The sequence below is a fragment of the Agelaius tricolor genome, unplaced genomic scaffold (assembly GCF_023055355.1).
Source record: "Agelaius tricolor isolate 1412-34295 unplaced genomic scaffold, bAgeTri1.0.p SCAF_3, whole genome shotgun sequence".
Lineage (NCBI taxonomy): Eukaryota > Metazoa > Chordata > Aves > Passeriformes > Icteridae > Agelaius > Agelaius tricolor.
Genome location: NW_027269263.1, coordinates 17,578,179 through 17,600,593, shown reverse-complemented (window position 1 = coordinate 17,600,593; position 22,415 = coordinate 17,578,179). Strand labels below are relative to the sequence as shown.

General features: G+C 44.1%; 1 protein-coding gene across 5 annotated transcripts in view; it reads left to right on the top strand.

The window, feature by feature from the left end:
* The window catches only part of SYN3 (synapsin III), a 193,278-nt gene that overhangs the window by 12,305 nt on the left and 158,558 nt on the right, over positions 1 to 22,415 (top strand). For 4 of the 5 annotated variants that reach the window (XM_071422733.1, XM_071422734.1, XM_071422729.1 and 1 more), the window contains one exon: positions 12,464 to 12,963. In XM_071422733.1, coding sequence (XP_071278834.1) covers positions 12,647 to 12,963 — 317 coding nt within the window. In that variant the 5' untranslated portion in view covers positions 12,464 to 12,646. Of the gene's footprint in view, positions 1 to 7,954; positions 8,007 to 12,463; positions 12,964 to 22,415 lie in introns of all 5 variants that reach the window. The other variant, XM_071422730.1, reaches the window with a different exon arrangement.

Below are 22,415 nucleotides of genomic sequence, written 5' to 3'. Positions count from 1 at the left end.
GCATGACCGTCAGAGCAGGACAGTGCCTTTAGTCACCCAGGACAAACTCAGACCTTGCAAAGTCACAGCCGACATCTCCTGCAAAAATCATGCCAGCTGTGCAAGACCATCTGCCTTCCACCATCATCAGGATGAGAGAGGGGTCACTTCTAACTTCCAAATCTTTTTCATTTCAGAGAGAACCCCTTAGAAGTTGATGAGAATTTTGCTTGAGCTAGAAGGGAAAGAATTGACTTTCTGCTTTCTGAGATAGTTTCCAGTTAAATAAGTAGCATTGCTACTGTTTTTCTCTATGCCCTGTTCTGCTAATAGAAGCAATAGCTGATTACCTCACACAATGCTGTAAGACCAGTATATTTTCCAAGAACAGAGTAGGTGGTGAAGAATGAATAGACCCTTCAGTTGTCTGAATTCCTAAGTGTATGTTTTCATGCTTAGTGATAGGACAACAAAGGCAATGGGCAGGTAAGAAAAACTCTGATTTTTAAGGAGATTTAAGGATTTTTAAGGAGATTTTTAAGGATTTTTAAGGAGAGCACAGCACCTGCGTGTTTTGTAGTATGGTCAGGGGTAGCAGCTGATGGGGGAGGTGAAATAAGAATAGACTCATAGAATGTCTTGTGTTGAAAGGGACCTTAAAGATCACCTAGTTTCTGCCCTCTACCACCACGGACAGGGATACCTTACACTAGGTCAGGTTGCTCAGGGCCCTATTCAATAATCATCTGTAATAAACAACAAACCAGCTGCCATCTCCTGCATCACTTGGCAATATTTTTTATTCAATTTTCAGGGCAACACAAACCAAAAAATCAGTTCAGTTAAAACTGCTGCGAGGCACTGCCTAGCCCTGTGCTGTCAGCAGCTGCTGCTCAAGATCTAGCTGCCCAGGAGAGAGCTTCTGGTTTACAGCATGAACATCTGAGCTCTCCTGGGATGCTTAAGCAAGTGTCTTTGCATTGGGGTATCATGTGGTCGTGCAGTCCTTGCTGAAGTTGGGAGAAAACACTGTTTTCTTCACTCAGGCTTTTAAGGAGCTGTGCTTTGCTCTTGCTGCAGGGACTATGGCTTAACTACAGGGCTAGTTTGGACCAGCTGGTGAGTATTTACAAACTAGCCTTGGAGTTGTTTTTCAATCAGAAACTATAAACTCATGGTGGGAGGAGATAGGAGAAAATACACAAGCTGCACTAGTGGGAGGACAAGCTCAATGATCCTAGTCTTCAAATTCATTTGATTTCTACAAGTGCTCTGCAGTGCTTTAGTGGTAATTGAAGAGATCCAAAGCAATTATCCTCTTTCAGAAATGAGATACTAATGATGGAGAGCTGAAGCGAGACAAGAGCAAGTGATTAAGCTGATGATAGTGAAGGACTTCTATATATTTGTTGTCATGCTGTGTACATTATTTTTGCTCACAATATGGCCCCTTCTTGTCCTGGTTTTACATTTGTGTTCTAATATGAAGTGATTTAACCAGGATCACTCATGCAACTCTTAGGAAAACACATGTGGATGTGCAGGGCCTGTCGCCAGCATGGAAAGGTGATTCAATACTTCAATGAAGTTCAGTGATAACAGATTTTATAATCCCATCACTGGGACGTGTTTGGTTACTATTTTTGCACTGAGTAGATAAAAAAGAGGACAGAACTTGTGTCTAACCTGGCTTATTTATAACAGATCGTCCATATACTAATTTCTTACACAGTATCATCTTCTGGGCATCAACAACTGTTTTTGCAGTAATCAGCTCTGAAACTAGACTCCAGTGACATTAGCAGTACTCATTTAAGCTGAGAACTCTGTATATCCTTCCATGTTAACAAGTAATATGTTTTTAAGGTAGATTTAATTTTAAAGAGTTGCTGTACTTATGTTGTGTATTATTGAACACCTGCAATCTGTATTTATGTCACCGCAGAGATCAGTCTCTCTAAAATGTGACCCAATTTAACCTTTCAATGATTTATTTGTATAGTTAGTAACTTGCTTAAAGTCCTTTAGAAAAAATAGAGAAAGGAACAGATCTTTTGATCCAGAAAAACTCAAAGACCGGTTTTCTTTTGTGTGTGCAGTCTTGAAATAAAGCACAATGTTTTGTGTGTTTTAGTGAACTGACTGCTGTACTGTAACCTGCAGGAATATCGCTTCTGCCCTTCAGGTCAAACCTTTGGCAAATGCTGGATATGCAAGTGTAAGCACAGATTTTGGCTTGTCATCTGAACAGGAGGAGGCCAGGGTGAGTGCCTCTGCAAAGCTGCAGGGAATAAACACTTCCTCAGCCTGTTTACTTAACATCTGGCTATCCATGCCAGCCATGGAAATCCTGAAGCTATGAAGTTACACTCTGGAGTTTATGGTTTGGTATGGTTTGGTTTGGTTTGGTTTGGTTTGGTTTGGTTTGGTTTGGTTTGGTTTGGTTTGGTGTGGTTTTTTAATGAGTTCTGTGCCTCCATAGTGATGACAGAGAGGCATTTGTTAACAGGTGGCCAGAAAATTTCAAACTTTCTGGCCTTAATGATCCTGAGAGCACAGGCACTCTGGGCAAGAGCTGGAAACAAACCTAGCAGAGCAAGGCAACTCTTCAGCTTTTACTCAGAACTCTGTGGACTTTGGTTTGGATTCTTTAGCTGATACTGCAGTCTACTTGTGGGCATGTCTTTTTATTTTGTAAATGCATATCCAGAGTAAAAGTGGCTTTTGTCTGTAAGCAGCAGTCATGTGGGACAGCATTACTTAGCTCTGAAAAATGCAGATTACCCCAGAGAGGAATAGGAATACTTTGCAATGATGCTTCTATCATTACCCATATCATTGTACAATTGTACACAAGTACAGTAATTCACAGCATGCTTGTGTGTGCACCCAGAAAGAGTTCACATCAGTGCCTGTGGCTTGAGTTCCTCTCACAGTGCCTGCTGGGGCTGTCCAGCTGCAGATGGTCTTCTTTCTCTCTTTCCTTTCCTTCTCTTCTTTCCTTGAGACAGAACTTCTCAAAGCACAGAAGGAGAACCCAAAATAGCTGTGCAGATTCATCCTTTGTGTTCCCTGTTACAAAATGGTTCTAAGTGCTGCTTTTTCCCAAGCTTTCCAAGAATGCTTTTTCATGTTTTCCCCCACTCATGGTGGCTATATACTCTCCAGGTCTTGAAAGGTTTGGTGGTTTGTTTCCTAAATAAGGCTGGCTGCCCTTGTAACTCTTAAAAGCTTTGTAATTCAGCTATCGATCAGCAGGGGAAGCAGAGCTCTTGAAGCTGCCTGTGCTCGGCTCAGAGGTGCAGCATGAAGGTGTATGAGCTGAGCCTTGCACGATCTCTGCACTCTGCAAAATATAGCTTGTCTTCTTAAATGGGAAACCAAGGCACTGCATGACCTTTCCCCAAGCTGATAGCAGGAGACTTTGTTAAAATCACATTGTGCTTTATTTCCATCTCTGGGCACAGCCCACTAGCCTGATTTCTCAGAACTTTGTATGGGTCCAGAATCTAATCCAGTTTCCACACTCATGTATTGTATGTTCTGATGCTTTCCGTCTAAACATAGTATCTGGTGTTTGGAGCCAATTGTGGAGGGTTCCTACACCATCCAGCATGAGTACAAAGACTGGATAGGCAAGCAGGCAGGAACTGGGAGAGAAGACAGCCAGATAAAAGAGAGTTAGTGAAATAAGATAGCAATAAAATTTATCACAAGCTTTTTAAAAGTTATTTTCTAATCTTAGCAGTGCATCTCTGGTGATGCAACTCTTCATCAACACAGTGTCCCTACAGAGACAACATAAACTCATAAATAGCCTTCAGAACCTGTCCAGATTCCTTATTGTAAGGCACCTAACACCTACCTGACTGTCCTGCAGAGCTTTCTGCTGGTACCACAAATATGTTTGTCTTGCATCTCTCCAACCTGCAGCCATGCTAGAGCAGGATTTTATGCACATTTTTTGAGGTTGCAACAGGGAAGCAGGCACTGGCAATGTCACAAAGACTGGGGTGCTCAGTTCAGCTCTGGGATAGGGGAATGTGCCCTTGTTGAGGTGAGAAGTGTGTGGGTACATGGTGGGAGCAAAAGGGACATGTTCCACAAACCCACACATCTTTTCATGTGTCTCCATGTGATCAAAGATGTCAAAAGTGAGGGAAAATATCTCCCACAAATCCTCAGCATGGTTTGGGTTGGCTATCACAGAGCTTGAGACAACCCCTGCAGTGCTCCAGTTGAAGGTCTACCAATCCTCATTGTCAGGAATAGTCCACCCAGTCAATCTCTGACCACTTCTACATCACATGAAAGAATTGTCATCAAGCTGTCTTACAGTTGTGTCACAAATCTTGCCCAGAATGCAGTGAAACATTGTCTTTCCCTTCTATCATCAAAATAAATCAGTAATGGTACTCCAATTCTTGGCTTAGTCTTTGTATTGCTACTTGTGATGGGCACATAAGGTTAGAAAGCAAAAGAGCTACACAAAGACAAATTACAGGTTTTATTTCTCCAGGTATCTGCAGTTCACACCATCAGGTGAAGTAAATCTCAAGTATATGATAAGGGGTTCCTTGCCATATGGGGAAAATCTGGGAAATTGGAATGTGCTGGTGCCTGGAGTGATGCAAGGGGAAGAAATGAGGCAGATGCAAATGGCAGCAAAGCTTAGATGGAATATGTTAGTACTACAGATAATTTGGAGGACTTAAAATGTTTGAAGGAAGACTTTTTAACCCCCAGAAGCATAGAACATTTGGGAAAGAAACTGAGTTTTTGTAGCAGCTTAAAATGAATTAGAAGCATAGATGCAAGGATTATGAAGTTGTGTTTGAAGCTTTTTTTTTTTAGAAATATGCAATAGATTTTTGTCTTATAATCATATCAAAAGTGATATAATTTGGGCTCCAAACAGAAAATCCTTCTTATCATTACCAGTTAACTAATAATTATCTATTTGATGTATACTATAATCTCTTAGTTAATTGTTTCTTCCTGTTTCACAGCCTATATCACTTTTTTCCCTACAACATATCTAGTTCACTTTGTGGTAATGAAATATTTTGTTTACAAGCATTTTGAATAACCAGTCTATTGTGGCAGAACTGAAATAGAGTAGAAAGAAAATGGCATGGGAATGAAGAAGTGATCACAATCAAGACATGAGCCCCATTAGCACTGGGAAAGCTGCTGCAGTTTCCTCTGGGACCCAGTGAGTTGTCAGTCCCTGAGGCACCTCTTATCTGCATGAGCCCTAATGCATATTGGCAGGCCCTACATATTAAATACACCCAGCTCCTTGATTTTATTCAGATCAGCACTCTTCAAAGCAGCACGCCTCTCAGCTGAAGGAAATCCCTGCTCTATTAATGGTGTGTCTGGTGCCACTTTCACTCCTATCACCAGTAAATCAGGACTTGCACAGTTGCTGCAGAGAACTTAAAGCATGTCTCACAGCACACAACATGAGCTGCATCAGTCCAAGATTGGGAAGGAAAAAGACAGGACCTTCCAAGCCCTGCTTACTTCCTTCTTACGATTTTATCCACTTAATATGCAGAGCATTTATCTTTACAAGTTCTCTGGTTGTACTGCTCTCTCCTGCTTTCCTTTACTATCACCATGAGGAGCCACTTTGGCATGTGTGTAACTATCAGCCTTAATGGAAGCATTAGTGTCGCTAGTGCTGGGGGTAGGAATGACCACAGTACTCCTGGGAAATAAGAAATGGAGCCAGGATGCAAACTCAACTGACTTTGAGATGGAGATGACTCTGTGGCATTCAAGGATTAGACACACTGCCTGCTCCAGTTGTGCTGGGTCTGGCTTTGCTGATAAGCAATTATTGATGTTGAACAGACAGGCCACAAAAGGCCTCCATAAGCTCATTGACAAGAGGATATTACCACTGAGACAACACTGCAGCCATTAGGTGCCAACAGGATTTCCAAAGCGAGACTAAAATGATGAAATAATATATTGTTTCCAAGAAGTAGCACGTCGTAATTTGTTCTTGGGGGATATTAAAGCCAGAGAGTATTATCATAATATTCAGATTTATTTTTGCTAGAAAATTTTTCACTATTGTTCATGGCTTTAGTCATCTTCCTTTGCAATCTACTTGAAAGTCTGATGATCTTACAGAGGCATTTTTTCACCTCGGATTGTTTTTCCCCATCTTCTTTTCCTCACTTGCCACTATGAAATATTAGGCAAAAGAGGAAGCAGACTTAGTCATTTGCTGTGCAAATGAGGGTGTAGCTCTTGGGAAGTGGTCCCATTTGCACTTGGTTTGATATGCACACCCCCACTATCTTTAGGAATAAGGCAGCCCTCCCCCTACCATGAAACTGCTGTGTAGAAAACTCTGGCAGCTTTGCAAAAGGAAAATACAGAAAAGATTTTTGAAACCCAGACTTCCAGTTAAATAGCCACCCAAGCAGGCAGAGAGGATTTTTTTTAAGATCTACAGGAATGCAGCAATAAGACAACGGAATCATTGCACCTTTATATGTTTCAGTGGCTTAGTGAAGCATGTTGAATATTGTGAAGTGATTCGCTTCTGACAGAGAGACATCCTGCTATCTCTGACAGTCTCTCTGTTTGAGCACAGAAATTGAATGCACAAGAGACTGGCTTCTTGTGAAAATCCACAGAAGGATGGGTGGAACTAGATGATTCTTAGGATCCCTTCCAGCCCAGGCCTTTCTCTGATTCTGGTGAGCTGCTGTCTAACACATAGCAGGAGACTCAGGCTCCAGATAGGATTATTGTCTTGAGAGCTCTTTCTGCTCCCCTGCCCTGGCATCCCCTCCAGCTGCAGGCTTCTGACTTCTTGCAACTGCCTCAAAAGACACTATATGGCTCTGCTGGTGTCAGTGGGGTTTGTGCTGAAGTTTTACATGCTCTGGAAAATTTAAACCAGTGTCGACCATAGAGGGAAAGCTCTCTGCAAACTGAAAACCAGAAGGGAAACTCTGCTTTTGCTCTGTTCTTTGGGCTGGCATACAGTCTTTCCAATTCTTATGCTTTTTGTATGTGCTTCAGGTTTACAAAATGTGGAGTATTTTTGGTGGCGTATCACTTTCTTTTTCTTACCCAAATTGTTGTAATTTCCTGATTTATGGAATTTCAGCTGTTGCTGAAAAATACCAAGAAATGTTTAAATGTGTGAACCTCTTGGACCCAGGACTGTGGCAAATGAAATAAAAATCTAACAAAAATTCTAATTCATTTCAGAACAATTTGTTTATTATGCTTTCAGTTCTTCCCAAAAAATGCCAAGTTATGCCAAGCTTGGGACGCTGAAACACTGAAACCATTCAGGGTGAAACACTGAAAGCTTGACAATGATAAATAACCTCTTGCTTTCTTCTTTTTGAAATATACTAGAAATGTGGAAAATACAGTTTTAAAAAATATACTGTGTGTGGAAAGGCCTCCAGCTGGATTTTGAATTCCCTAACACGGCTGTCCCTCCACAGAGGTCAACTCCCACATTATGTCAGTATGCCTGAAGGCAGAAAGGGATCCATGGGAAAGTATTAAGACTTTATTAAGTATTAAGACTAAATGTATGCTGAAGACAATCTGCAAAATGGATGTGAGGGGGTGAAACTCAATGGTTGTTGCCAGGTAAGGAGCTTCCCCTCACCTTCCCTCCCACCATGGGGCAGAAGGAAGAGTGCAGTCTCTAACAGTGAGGTGGGGGATAATCCCTCCGCAGTGATTTTCCATCCTGCTGCCCCCAGCATTGCTCTGGCAAGAGCAGTAATCAGATGCAGGTTGGTGTGGTTGTGTCAGTTCATTACCTGACAGCATGAGATAACAAGCTCAGGGGAAATCTAAGCATGGGTAGCAGCTATCAGCCAGCTGAGCTGGGTTCCCTCCAGACACTGCTGCACATCAGAAAATAACCCAACTAGAGGTTTAAGTGAACATTCTGTTCTTGTTTCCTAACACATGTCAACAGGTTTTCTGAGATAACTTGCGTCTCCATGGAGTATATCCTTGAGAGAAAGCAGGTAGGTGCTTGGCTGCTGTCAGTGTGCTGAGTGAGTAGATTGCATATCCTCCCTTGCTCTTCCAAAAATATCAGCCAGGAAGTTTAACTGTGTGTTAGTAAGGGGCTGACAGTGCCAACCTCTTGGCTATTGTTTTCAAGGTCAGCTCCACTTGACTTTCTTCTTGCGTCATTTGGATGCTCACATTGTTCCCTTTTGGTTCCCTGAAGGTGCTCACATTGTTGGGATTTCTGCGTGTTCCTGCATTGTCTGCTGGTTAAGCTTATTCCTGCTTGCTTCCTCCCTTTCTGCTAGTGCCTTCTCATCCTCCTGCTCCTCTCCCTGTCTCTCTTGCCTGCTCTCTTTCCTCAGGACTCACTCATTCTCCTGTGCCTCAGTTATTATTTCCCCAGCCTGAAGTATAGAGCAGATCCCCAGCCTGCAGCTCCATGGCCCAGATGCTGTTTTCCCAGCTAGATTTCAGGAGCAGCTGTTTCAACTCAGCAGCAGATGACTCCTGCTTGGTGAGAAGCAGCTGCTTGTCTTGCAACTTGAGGAACTCCACAGGAGCTGTTGCTTGGTCTGGAAGCAGCCCATGGGCTGTATTTGCAGCTGTGCAGGGAGCTCCCTTCCTGCAGGCAAGTTTGTGCCTGGCACAGCATTAAGTAGGTGATGTGTCTCCGTGTGAGCCATACGGAGACTGGTGTACACAGGGAACGTATGGCTTGATGGTGTAGAGCCAGCAGCTCTCCTGCCTGTGGCTCTGGAGTGACAAAAAACACTCAGCAGATCTGTCTTGCTTCTGATGGAGGTGTAGGCTCCTGCATTTGTTAAAATTGCAGCCCTGCTCACTTGCCAGGGTAAGATCTGTGTGTGCACTGGGTGGATGTTGTGCTGCATAAGAGCAACAGAGCCAGATTTGGCCTGACAGGCTGAGCCCTCAGGAAGTCCACAGAGAGTTTCAAGCCATAGGAAAATGAGGTCCTAACCTACTCAGCCTGTGCCTGTGTGAAAACACCTACTTCTGAAAGTTAAATAACAGTAAGTGTGAGTGATGCAAAAGCAGACTATGAGGCTTTCCAGCAATCAAAGCGATGTAAACTGCTGGCAGAAAAGCTCCTGGCAGTTTGCGCTGCTCCCATTGCAGAGAAGATCTCTGTGGTGGCACTAATGGCAATTGACAAATCAATACAGTGAAGCCTAAAAAAAAAAACCACAAAAACAAAACCAAAAAACAACAACAAACCTTTTCAATTACATTAGCCAGATCATTAGGAAAATGTATGTAATGAGAGGAGGACCATCACTCTGAGATGCCCAAAGTTGAGGAACCCCAGAGTGGAGCCATGCGTTGCTCTCTGCTGCAGTGTCATCCATTGATTTTAACCTCTGTGTGCTTTGCCAGACAGAGATTTCCCTGTGACATCAGAGCTTAGGTTTCCTCTCCTTCCTCCCCAAGCCAACAGCACGCAGCCCAGTCTTAGCAGATAGTGGAGGCTGTGCCAACCAGCACAGGGAGAGGCCAGACTAAGTGCAATGTCCCAAACTCTCTAGACAAGAGAATTTTGCCAGCTCCCAGCATTTCCAGCAACAGCTCCCACTACAAAACCCCTGGTGGAAAAAAATGACAGGTCACTGCAAACATTCCTGTTTAAAAGGGGCCAGGAGCAGAGTGGTCATAGCCTTGCACTAAGTATGATAAATTGTTTAGTGCAAGCACTGAGCACAGTTTGGGAAGTCCCATTGCAGAGGAAAATTGTGTGCCTTCCATGCACCTCATGGAATACTCTGGCCCTACACAGTCTTGGGACACCCTAGGTCATGAGCCTCCATGCTGTTCTTCCCTCACTGCAGGGCCCAGCAGAGACATTTGCCCATTTATTTACTTGCTGATACTTTGCAAGTTATCCATGTTCATTTGGAAAGTGCAAATCTCTCAGGGGAGGAAGCAGCTATGCAAAAACCTGGCAGAGAGGAAGAAGCACCTTGACAAAAATGGAAGTCTTTATGGACCCTGTCCCAAGGATACTGGCTTGTGACAAGAACCTTGTCCAGCCTGTATGGCTGGGGGCAGGTTCCCTCCCGTGGCTGAGAGCTGCCACAGCAGGAACCAGCAGCTCTGTGATGTGCAAGTCATGCAAAGAGCAGGAATCTTGTGCTGCAAGTGCTTCTCCCAAGACCAGTATCAAATGTATGCCCCATGTCTTGCCAGTTAACACCAAGGCCCTAGAAGAGAGCATGCCTAATAGCTGTACACAGCAATGGGGTACTCATTTGGAGCCCTTCTGACAGTGGGCAGATTTCTGGGATACTTCTCTTTAACCAGGACTACACCTTCTCCTGAATGAATTGTCACTCAGGGGAGGGGATTTTTCTTATTTGTGTTATGCAAGGAGAAAACACAGGTTCCTGAGCAGAGGACAGCATAACACATTTTTACCCAGTCTGTGGCATATAAATCCCCCAAAGCTTCTGTAGGCTGTTCCACCCCCATCATCCTGGACAGGTAACAGTGGATGGCCCAGTGCTGGCACTCACCATTCCTGCAGCAGGACAAGTATTGTGTGGGTGTATATATGGGGTGAGTAGCTAGCTCACAATTCATGAGTGCTCTCCATTACCTGCTTTTTGGAGCAATTGCTGCAGGCAGTGCTACTGAAGTGCTCCCTGGTGTGTGTCTGCTGATGTTGTGCAGTCACCGGGGGCACCAGGACCAGGCGGGAAGTCAGCACAATACCCCGAGATACATTATCGACTGTGAATGTGGCAGGAAGTCATTAAAGATTTCCTGAGCCATTCCCTGGGAAAAGACTACCTCCAGGCTCCAGCAAAGTCAGAGGACTTGCACTGCCAGGGCTTAGAAATCAAAAGAAAAATTATTCTAATCAGCCAGGGTCAGCAGCTCCAGTAGGGAGCCCTCTGCTCTGGATGGATCCAATGCCCGCAGAGTCAGGGGGGCGATGGACATTGAGATTTGGGGACCTGCCAAGGGGCTTTTTGTAGCTTGCTTACTTCCAGGTAGGCTCATCTGAGCCTCTCTAAGGGTCTGGGGGCTATGACCAATGTGGACAAGGACAGGTCTGACTCTTTGGTCTGCAAAGCTTTGTAAATCCCTGTAGGTGAAAATAAATGAGAGCTTACTTTCAGAAAGCTGTTTGGTTGCTCCATGAGCTCTCACCCACAGCTCCAGGAGAGACACTCACAATTCGTCCTCTTGGACAACTGGGGAAAGACAATTTTCTGCCATCAGGAGGCAATTAGAATTTGGGACAGGAGGGTGAGCAGTAAGGGACACCAAACCAGGTGAAGGCAAGGAGCTCCAGTATTTGCAGGGGGTCATTCAAAGAGACTTGAAGGGAGTTAGGCATAATTTAAACAATGATACCATGGATGCATGAGACTCATCTCACTTGATGTATGAGGTAACACTCATTTTTGTTGCTGCAAATATGTATGTCTCAGAAAACGCATGTGTTTTACCAGTAATAATTTTTTGTTGTTTTTCCCCTAAATCTCACCAACCAGGACTCAAAGGCTGTCTTAGCAGATAAAAATTTCTCAGGGAATTACTGTGGAAGTCTGTCTTCTGGGGTGTGCCTAGAGGTGAAATATTTTTTAAATTGTGAGATTATTTAATCGCTGAAATACTTAGTATTCTGAGTAAAAACAAAGCCATCATACCATGGTCAAGGGAGAGGAGTCAAGTACTTATATTTCACCATGTTAGTTTTCTCATTTGAAGAGATGAGCAGAATAAATTCCCATTAAAACAAACCAAACAAACCAAAAACACCAATGAGAGAGGAAAAAAACTGTGTGAAGATTAGACAGCCAAGTTTCTAGTTTTGAGTACCTGCAAAATTCCTACAAGTGAATGTCTTAAATCAGATGGCTTGCTAGTATCTACCAAACAACCACCAGCAAGGACCTGGCTCAGAGTTTGAGTGCAGAGAGGAGGAGGGGCAAAAAAGTGTAATTTCTGTCACTGAACTTGATCAAAATGTATATGGGAATTATTCTGCTATTTTTTATTTACATCCTATTTGAATTTTGGACATTTGTTCCTTACATTCAAAACCTTGCTCACAAGCCTACCAAAGATGATACAACTTTTTAACCATTTGGATTATTTGCTTGTTATTCTGTAATTTTCAACACACAAGATACTAGAAATAAGGTGCCTCTCATTTTAAAATTAACATTTATCATCAGAGTAATCTTTTCTTTGTCCACAGTGATAGAATTGTTAGCCCCTAAGCTAGTGCAGGCTGGTCTCTACAGACCAGAAAACGTTTGGGGATTACAATGGTGACACATATTTTGTCCTAATTGTTTGACTGTAGCAGTGTGGAATACTACATAGCAACCAGCAGTCCTTTCTTCTGTTGATTAAGGTACCTAAGACACCAAAAGGAAGTTACTTAACTCAGTCTCACAGTATGTATCTCACATATATGTCTTTGATTCTCTTCCCACAGGAGAGAAGGAAAATATAGCTGATAAAATTAGGCATAGAACTCCAGCACAGTTTCAAGGGGTAAAGCCTGCCTGCCTGGACTTTAAAGAAGTACCCACACAGCCACACAGGCATCCTCCAGGACTGGTAACAGCACTATTCAGCCTTGCTCTCTCTGAGGAAGTTTTCCCACAGCACTGTAACGATGAATTTCCTCCGGCGGCGTCTCTCAGACAGCAGCTTCGTGGCAAACCTGCCCAATGGCTACATGATGGACTTGCAGCGTCCCGACAGCTCCACCAGCTCCCCGGTGTCTCCTGCCACGGAGAGAAAGCACCTGCAGCCACCCCAGCCCTCGCACTCCTCCTCCACCGGCAGCAGCATCTTCAGCTCCATCTCCAGCGCCATGAAGCAAACCACGCAGGCGGCTGCAGGACTGATGGACCACTCGGCCGGGCCCGTGCCCCCCGCAGCACAGAAACCCAAGATCCTCCTGGTGATCGATGACGCGCACACAGACTGGTGAGTCACCCTGATCCCCCACTAATTCAGCTCCAGGGAGCTGGAGGGAATCATGGATTCTCATGAATCCATGAGAATTCTCAGGGAATCACAGATAATCTGCAGGGGGTGCACAGATGCTTTCACATCTGGGTAAGAAGGTCTGGCCCCCAGTTGGTGTCTGTCAGACAACTTGTGTGAATGGCAGAGTGGGATTTTTCATAACTTTCTTGGTAAAAAATGATCATTTGGTATTTACTGATCAACTTCTTCATGGCCTTAGTATATGAACACGCATAGGGCATTCTTGGCTCAGCAGGTTTAGCTAAGATGTCACAGCTAGCAATGATCCTACGAGGTCACAGCTGAAGGTGTGTTAATGATGTCATTCAGGACCTTAATCCACTGTGCTGACTCTAAAAAGTGACTTAATCTCTTCAGCTCTCAATCTCTCTTGAGCTTTTCTCTGTATGCAAATTTATACATGAATTATGAAAAGATAACCAAGCATTGTACTACCTGTCAAGGGCCCTTCGCGTGCTAAGCATAGCAATGTGCATTGGCAAAAGGATCTCAGGCTCAGCTAAGCCTCAAATTTGTCTAGTTCATGCAAGTCTCTTTACAAAAAAAAGTTTGGAAGTTTGTTTCCTATGATGTTGGGTAGCACAGTAAACTTTCCAAAGTGTTCCCATTTGAAGTCTTCTGAAATGTTACAGAAATTACTTACTGCCTTTTGCATGCTCCTTTTCAAATTCAACTGGTTTAGAAAGCTTTAGGCAACTTGTCTGAGAGTCTTATCTGGGGGAAATATCCAGAGAATATGTTGAAAAGATGCTCTTGTTTCATCTGCCAGCTTGTCGCAAAATAAAAGAAGGAAAGAGTAGCCCAGGTAAGAGGGCAGTATTGAAGACTTCAAAGTGAAGGTTGGGTTATTGGGTCTTGATCAAGAGAGATTATTTTATTTTTCTGTTCATCCCACACCACTCTTCAGTACAGTTGTCACGTTTGTTCTTCTCTTTTTAACTAGAAGAATAGGGACAAGGTGAGACCTACCTTTTCACATGTATCTTCACTAATCAAAAGCTTAGCTCTTACCTAAAAAGAGACCATGACTGAGTACATCTAGGCTAGGCATCTTCAGCCAACTTGAAGTAAGAGAGGGAAAACAGTGGGATTTTTCTCAAAGGAGGAACAACTTCTTCAGTGAGCGGGAAAGTCCCTGATAAGGTTGTCACCATGAAAGTTTCCCTGGCCTAGTGTCTTTCATCACAGCAGCAGCCCCTCAATGCCAGCTGCATCAGTCAGCAACATCAGTCTGGCTCAATCAGACCTGATCTCTCTTTTCTGGGTGCACCACGAGTCTCCTGCAGGTTGATGCTCACTAACCTCTTCAAGGTTTTGCGAAGTGTTTTTGCAGTTCCTTGGAGATGCTGCCAGGTGGCAGTCCCTTAACACAGCATCCTCCGTCTGGGAATGGGCGTGCTTTTGATGCTCCAGCATCTGGGGCTAAGCCAGCACTGTGTAGTCCAAACACTGTAATTAGAGAGGAAAGCCCTAGCTCAAAGGCCAGTCTAGTTTTTCCTTGAGATTAATGGTGCTGGGGTAGTCAGGGCAGGGCAAAAGACAAGGAGGGGTTGGACCCTGCTTCAGGGTTTTCATGTTTTAAAATATACACACTTCATTTGAATTCCTGCCTCTATATCGCCCAGCTGCTGTTCTGTCATGCAGACTTTGTGGTCTGTGAGCTGAGCTTGCTGAGGGAGCAGCAGCTGGGATATATAAAAAGGAAGTATACCTTCCTTTAAGCAAGGCTACCATGCTGTCCTCACTCCTCCACTCCTCTAAGCACTCCTCACATCCTGCTGTCTTGGCTATCCCTCTGCTGTCTATAACTTAGACATTTCTAGGAATGATGGGATATCCCTTTCACTTATCCCAGCTCTCTCACTCAACCCACAAGTCTGCAGGTATCAAATGCTGCTTGCAAAGGCTCCCTGCCTTTGCTTTCTCTAAGGCTGTGAGGACACTGAACAAAATTAGTGTATGAATTCATGATCATACCCTGATGTATGTATGACATGAAAAACAAGGAAAGAACATTACTAACCCTTGCCTGCCGTGGCTCTTTGTAGCATGGACAGAAATACATGCCTAGAAACTTCCCCAGTTTAAAGTCCAGTCCTTTCTGAGAGAGCATAGCAATGCAACCATTCCAGTGGGCCACGAGTGCTTCCTCCTGGTTGATTTTGTGTCTTCAGGAAACTCAGTGAGCCCCTGAGAGCAGCACTGAAGAGCAGTGACTCCATGGCTCCGTGGATGTTTATTTTTGGTAAGGTACTTCTAAGCAACACCAGTCACCTTCTTGGTCTCAGCCAGGGTGTTATGTGAGTTCAGGCTGAGCAGTCTCAGGAAGCTGTTTACCTTGTGAGAGCCCAGCTGACAAAGCTGATTATCCAGGGATTCTGACTATCCCCTCTGCATCATGTAAAGAAACAGTTCCAGACTTTGGAAGGTGAACAACAGCACATTGTTTCTTCAATGCTGTTGATTCTGGTTTTGGAAAGAGCATCATGTTTGTAATGCATTTCACCTCTGCCTGCTCTGCTCTTTCTACTTGTGAAACCTTTGTATTTGGTTTTCAAGAAACTCTTTCCTTCTCCTTTTGAAATAGCTAACTAAAAAAATCCCCAAGAAATAACTACTGATGTGCTGCCCTTTTTACAAGAGTGAGGGGCTTCCACAATGCCTCCTCCCCCAGAGCAAGTTACACAGGGTTTACAAACAAGGGCCAGCTTGTTCACAGACAGGAAGGGTGAGAGACAGTGGAATCTGCCATTTGATTTCTCTTCTCTAAATGAAAACACTTTCTCAGAATTGGAGACTGTGGCGATATTGCCAAGCCAGACATTAATTTATCATCACTGTTTGTATTACAGCAAAGGGCTGCAGTTGTGGGTTAGGATGAGGTGTTGCACAATTGCTTGACAAAATGCTTTAACAACCCAAATAGGCAAGTGCATGTTAAATGCACTTTAAAAAGACAAATGACAATCCTTTCTATTTGTGAGGAGCTACTATGTCTCTGATGGCACAGTGTAGCACTAAATTTCTCTCAGAGGTTTGAAGGAAAGAAAGAGCATCCATGGAAATCCATGGCCTGTCTTACACCATAAAATCCTTGCTGTTCTTGACATGCAATATGCTCTGGTTTATTCCAGAGGCAAAGTACTATAAAAACAATGTGAGTCCCACAAAATATGATCAGCTGCTTTCTGCATTAGTAGCAGTAAAAGAAAGGTACATTCTATTAAGAACAAGGGAACTCACCCAGCTTTCTGTTAAAGTGGCAACATTTTGACAAATTTTCCATTCTCCTGAAAGGCACAGCTCTAGGCATTGCAAGGAAGCACGCAGTGAATTGCCATGTGTGGGATGGGCACGAGAGGAAAATCCTACCTATAGAGCTCCCTTGTGCTCCTGGCTTTGACAGGCAGCCCTCAGAGGCACGCACAGCAGTGAGTGTACCTGTGCATCAACACACCAGGGAAAAGCTCAGCTTCTCTGCTCTCATTATTGGCACATTTCTCAGCTGGGGAACCTCCGCCTGGAGAATGAGGCTCCTTCTGGTGGGCTTGGAGTATCTGTGCCTTGGGAGACTTCCAAAGACGCATCCACAGCTCACCTACAGCAGCTGCCAGAGAAAATGGAGCTCAGACATGAATACACGTGCGTGTGTTAAACACACAGCAAAAGGGAGCAGACCATGAGGAAGGGAGACAGCAGAACTCCAGGTGCTGGCACATGGGCCACCTCCAGCAGCCTGACCTCAGCCAGCAGGGAAGCATCCCACCTCTGGCAACCTCCTTGCCCACCATGCTATTGAACAAAATTATGCTCTAGCTGGATTGAATTTCTCAGCAGATCAAACAGGATTTTGCACTGTGAATTATTAACCCCCATCCTCTGTGAAAATGCTCAGCTTTCCAGCCTAATGCCTCATGTTTAAACAGCTTATGGGGGAAGTGATCAAGCACAGCTAAAGCCACACATGCTAAAAGCATTGCTTTCTGGACCAGACAGCATAACAAAGTTGTTCTTTTTGCTTTTGCTGGATATCTAAGTTACATTTGTGAAACAGCTCATGTGGCTTTTCAAAGCCATTGGTGTGTTTTGTCCACATTTCAGGCTGTTTCCAGAGCTCACAGAGCTGTGTTTGCTGCCTTGTCCAAAATACAAGTGCAGCAGTTGAGTATTGTGAGTATTATATACATGAGTATTGTGAAATGCTTCACCAAAAAATGAGTCACAGAGGATATAAAAATTGCATTGTTTTATCTCCTCTTTAATTTGCAGCCAAATCTGCCTGAACATACTGTCTCCAAAAATTTAGGATCAAGAAAGAGAGAAACTGTGATTAGCACTGAATTAAATCCTCTTAAAACATTTGAAATGGTTCTTTGTATAGCAATAATGTCATGATTCAGGTCTAATTATGGACTGATTGGACAGGATTATTGTTTTATACTGGTCAAAGGAAATAATCAACTTTTTTTAAAAAGAAAATAATTTTTCCTTCTGAAACATAAAAATATTGAGCCCTAAATATGTCATTTGCCTAAAAATTTGATTGTGAATAATAACAGTCTAATACTGAATTTTGGTAACATCGGAGTTCCTACTTTTTTCAAGGAATTCCATTTAAAAATATTCAGTAAGTGTCATGAGTCATTTCATGCTTTCAGTAGGCTGAAGGTGATATACTAAGCCTCCTATTAAGAGGAGTATTCCTAACTCATTTAAACATAATGGTTTATGAGTCATGGTAAATGAGTTAGTGGACCTAACTCATTTAAACATAATGAGAAGTTTTGGAGTTTAAGCTTGAACTTAGGAATTTGCCGGTAAAATTTCAAACTTTTGTCTATATTTCCTGGTAAGAAAGTCCCAAATCATCTAACATGATGGTCACTGACAATAGATTATTATGAATAAGTTCACTTTTACACAGTGGTGAACTTTTAATGTTTCACAAGTTCTGTGTAACAATGTAGCAGTAATTTGAAAAAACTTAGACATAAAATTCACGTTTTCACAAGTCTGGTTTAAAAGCCCTTAAATTTTCATCATTTAGCTTTGTCTACCCAGGACCAAATATTTTTTCCCTATGCTTCCTGCCAAATTCCACTTTTGGAGAAGTGGAAAGCAGAAAGTGGAGACAAGTTTGTGTTAAATGAGTGTGTGTGTTTGTGCACATATGCATGCCTGGGAGCAGCATGGAGAGTTTCTGTATTCCCTAGCATACAGAAAGGGTGAAAAGGAGACAAGACTGTCAAAATTTTTCAAGAAATTGCATTTATCACATCACTTTTCAATCTGTTTTAGGTATAGCACCGTCATGTCTGTCTGTATTTTTGTCCTGCATATGTAAAGTGTCTTGGGATCTAGTCCCCCTAAATGAAAGTTGATACAGAAATGTAAAGGATTAGTATCATTACAAAAATAGACACAAGGAATATGGAAAACATTCCCCATCAGGCTATAACTATGCTAATGCAAGTCAAATCTGGGTCCTTAATTACTTTACCAGAGTTCCTATAAATGCATAGAATTTAACCTCAGAATGTCCTGCCTAGTCCTGTACATATAAAAAAAAACATCCAACAAACCCAAACCTCAGATACATTTCTCAAGGCTTGTGAGCCAGATTTCTTCTGCCTGAAAATCCACAGCCCTGCCCCAGGACTGGTCCAAGTTAGGCCAGTTCTACTGCTCCTCAAATTCAAGGAGAACTGAAGTAGGCTGGAAAAAAATTGCAAGATTCTCAACAATAATTGATACCCCTTGCAAACAGCTCCAGGCCATAGTATTTAGATTTAGCAACTTGGAAATGTTCCAGCAATGCACTATTTTGATAATACACAAAAATCAAATTGCTGCCTCATGCTGTACTTCATGCAGTACCCCACCTCCACCCCCCAGCCTCCCACCCCCAGCTCTTTGTGGGCAGGAGGAATGTGACCACAGCACAGCCTGGGTGGGGGACCAGACCTACAGCAAAGTGTCCTTCCTATTCTGACAGCTCAGAGAAGTACAAAAGGCTGTGCCCAAAAGCAATAGTGCTGCACTAACTAGTGCTTCTTCTCTTGGTGGGGGATGGCTTTGATTACCCCTGTTTGATGAGCAGGAGGTGGCACAGGAAGATGCTGGGAGGCCACTATTGTGTGGGACTCCACAATTCCTTGAATAGGACAAGTGGCCTGAATGGTTGTGTCTGCAATGGTTAAAGTGCTGGTGGCTTGCCAAGCCAGGTCTCCCGGAAAACAGGCCTTCAGAAAGGGAGGACTCACAAAGGAAGATTTTAAAAGCACTTCTCCCTTGCTGCCCCAACGCTTCTCTTGCCATCTGCATTCAAGCCAAGAAAATCCTCCCAGCCCTGTAGGGTGGGACCTCAGATCTCATCAAGGACCTCACCAGGAGGACTTCCTTTATCCAAAAAAACCCTAATCCGTCCTGCCATCAGAGCCCAGCACAACCCCCTTCGGGTGAGGCGTTCCTTCCCTTGATGTGATCCCATAACTAATAATGTTTCGGGGGTGGTTTCACAGTAACCAGAGTGGGCTGGGTTTGTGGTTCTTCCCAGAAGGCAACAAAAGAAGTCTGTTCCCAGAGCCCATCCGAGGACACTGAGGACACACCTGCAGCACTGCGGAGCTGGCTGGCTTCAGTGGCCTCAGCAAGGCAGGTGGTGACAGCACCAAGAGCAAGGTGATCTTGCCCGAGGGAGGGGCAGGGCTGGTCACAGCACTGCTGTACCCCAGGGATGGAGCTGAAACTTCTATGGAGCTCCTGGCAAAGTAGCAGTGTATTTAGGGTTACCTTTGACCCACCACAAACCTGAGATTTACTCACTGGTCCTTCCCTCTCAGTATGTACCTTTTCTTTCTTTCTGCCCTTGCCTCTGGTCCATCTAACTTTTAATTCAAACCTTGTTTTCTGAGGTGTCAAAGCATATATCCATCACTCTTATTCAGCATTCTGACACCCTCATCTCTTGCCCCATGGTACTCTTGGAGAATAAGAATTAATTACCAACCAGTCCACCTCACAGCTGAACACTGCATAAAGGTCTCTGGGCCAAAGTAGATGTGGACAAAAGCTCCAGCAATTTGCAGACCTCAGCATTTACGGAGTGATTTTTCCCATCCCTGTGCCCTGAGAAGTCAGGAGTTGACCATCTCAAAATTTCTTACTATGTACGGCTGGGAATTTCTGAAGTGGGGAAAAGTAGTGGACCATATGAGAATTGGTTCCTTAAAGGAAAATCTTATTTTCAACCTTGAAAAAAAAAAAAGGGCACTCCTCCTCCTTCCCCTGCCCTTATAGCGTGTAGGGGCTGGGGGGGTCGGGGCATTCCAGCAGCTGCTGGCCAGTATCCTGGAAACTGCCTCCTTTTTCCCAGTCTCAGCCCCTTTTATGAAGGAGACAATGTGGACATACAGTGAGTGCCTTGTGCATCATTTGGGCCCCCAGGCCCTTTGACATGGGGATTTTATACAGTGGCTCACCACCTCCCCACCCTCCCTGGGGCACCCCCACACCCAAACCGGGGGGCTTCACCCTCGCCTTTTCCTAGATTATTCAGAAAGAAATTACATGCCTTATTTTCTCAAGGGCCAAGAGAAATATGTGTAATGTGATGCCAGGGAAATAATTCAGATAATTCCAGAATTTACCCATGGATGCTTTTTGGTTTGTTTACCCGAGTCTCTTCTTACTATTCCTCCCCTTTCTTCCACCCACTTGCTTGCCCACCTCTCCCCAAGAGTCCTGTGCATTTCTCTCTTCATTGTGTTTTGCTCTGGCCCCTCCACAGCATAGGAAAGGCTGCTTCCTGCTCTAGATAAGTAGTTTCCATGCAAAGTTTGGCTTGGCTTTCTCTGCTTGTTGTGTCTTGATCCAGAGGCACAAGTTCAGTCAGAGGATTTGGAGGAATTTGTCATTACAATATCCTAGCGTCCTTCCTTTGCATGCTCTCAGTGAGGAGAGCCCATTTCTGAGTGAAGGTACAAGCCAGCTCTTGAGTTTGTAGCTCAAGGCCTCTGTTGAACAGCGATAGAGGTGTGAGTCAGGGCTCACTCACTTCACAGGGGATTTGGGCTCAAGCTTATTATTTCATCTGAAGAATGGCTTCCCAGTTTCCAAGGCAGCATTCCAATATTTGCTGTATCAGTTCCACTGAGGTCTCTCCTAGGAAGATCTGAAAATCAGTGAATTAGCCTGAGGTAGGTAATGGGGGGTGAAACGATCATTTATTATTCCCTACTGCTGGTAAAGGTACACTCCATATCTGACAGAAAATTGTTGTGTATGCTTCCTCCAGCCATGGTAATTGAGGCAGACTGCGGCTGGTTTACAGAATATCTCTACAAAATAAACTTATATCCTTTCCAGATTACTTCATAAGAAGAGGCTTTGGGTTTCTTATGTCCCTGTAATCATGTCAGAGCTGGGACAGAAAGCAAAACTTAAGTCTGTTTGATGTCTTTGCACCCATAAAATACATTGTTTTCCAGAGCATGCAGCTTCTTAATCAGAAAGAGAGAGGGGTTTGAGGCAAGCTTCTTTCCTGCAAGCCAGGGCAGACATTTGTCTGTTTATCACAGTTCTTCCTCCCTCTCAGTGCATGGGGCCACATTTAAATGGATTGCCTGGCTCTATAAATCCCACCCAGGAACTGCTCTTGAGCATGGCCCTGCAGTTTTCTTCAGTCAAAACATGTTTACATGCTAATTCACTGAGATCACAGCAACCACACCAGCCCATCTGCACCCTGCCTGGCCAAATTATAGCTCTGTGTTGTGCTGAGCTGAACATCTGCCATGCTTTAAATAAAGGGGTGGCCAGCCAAGCAGTGGTCAGTGCTGCTGACTGCCTGGCAGAGGCAGTGGGTCTGTGTGGCCAGTGGCTTGCCCAGTGTCCCAAGCTGGGGACATTAAGCCCTCCTGGGGCCATGAACTGCTCCTCTCATCACTGGGAGCTGAAGGTGAATGGGGACACTTCCAAGGTTGCCAGAAAGTTTTTGGACTGGTCTTCTGGGCACAGCTCCTCTGCTGCTGCACTATAAGCTGCCTAGATAACTCTGCAGCAGTCAGGTCCTAGACAGAGGTCTGGAAGAGACTTGCTCAGGTGGTTTTGGGGCAGAGAGCATCCACAAATGTCTTGTGCAGCCAGGAGTCTGCCAGAAACATCCATCTCTCTTTCTCATGCATCCCCACCACAGCAGCGTGGTCTTCCTTTCCTCTGTCCCATGCCCACTGTGAGGACCACAAGCCATTTCAGACATTGTGCAGAACTGACCAAAAGAGTCTCTTGCAAGAGATACTTCCACAGCAGTGGCAATGATTCCAGCTTGCTTAAAATTTGAGAGGCTCCAGGAGGATACTAAGGCCATTTTTCATTTCATTGTGATAGCC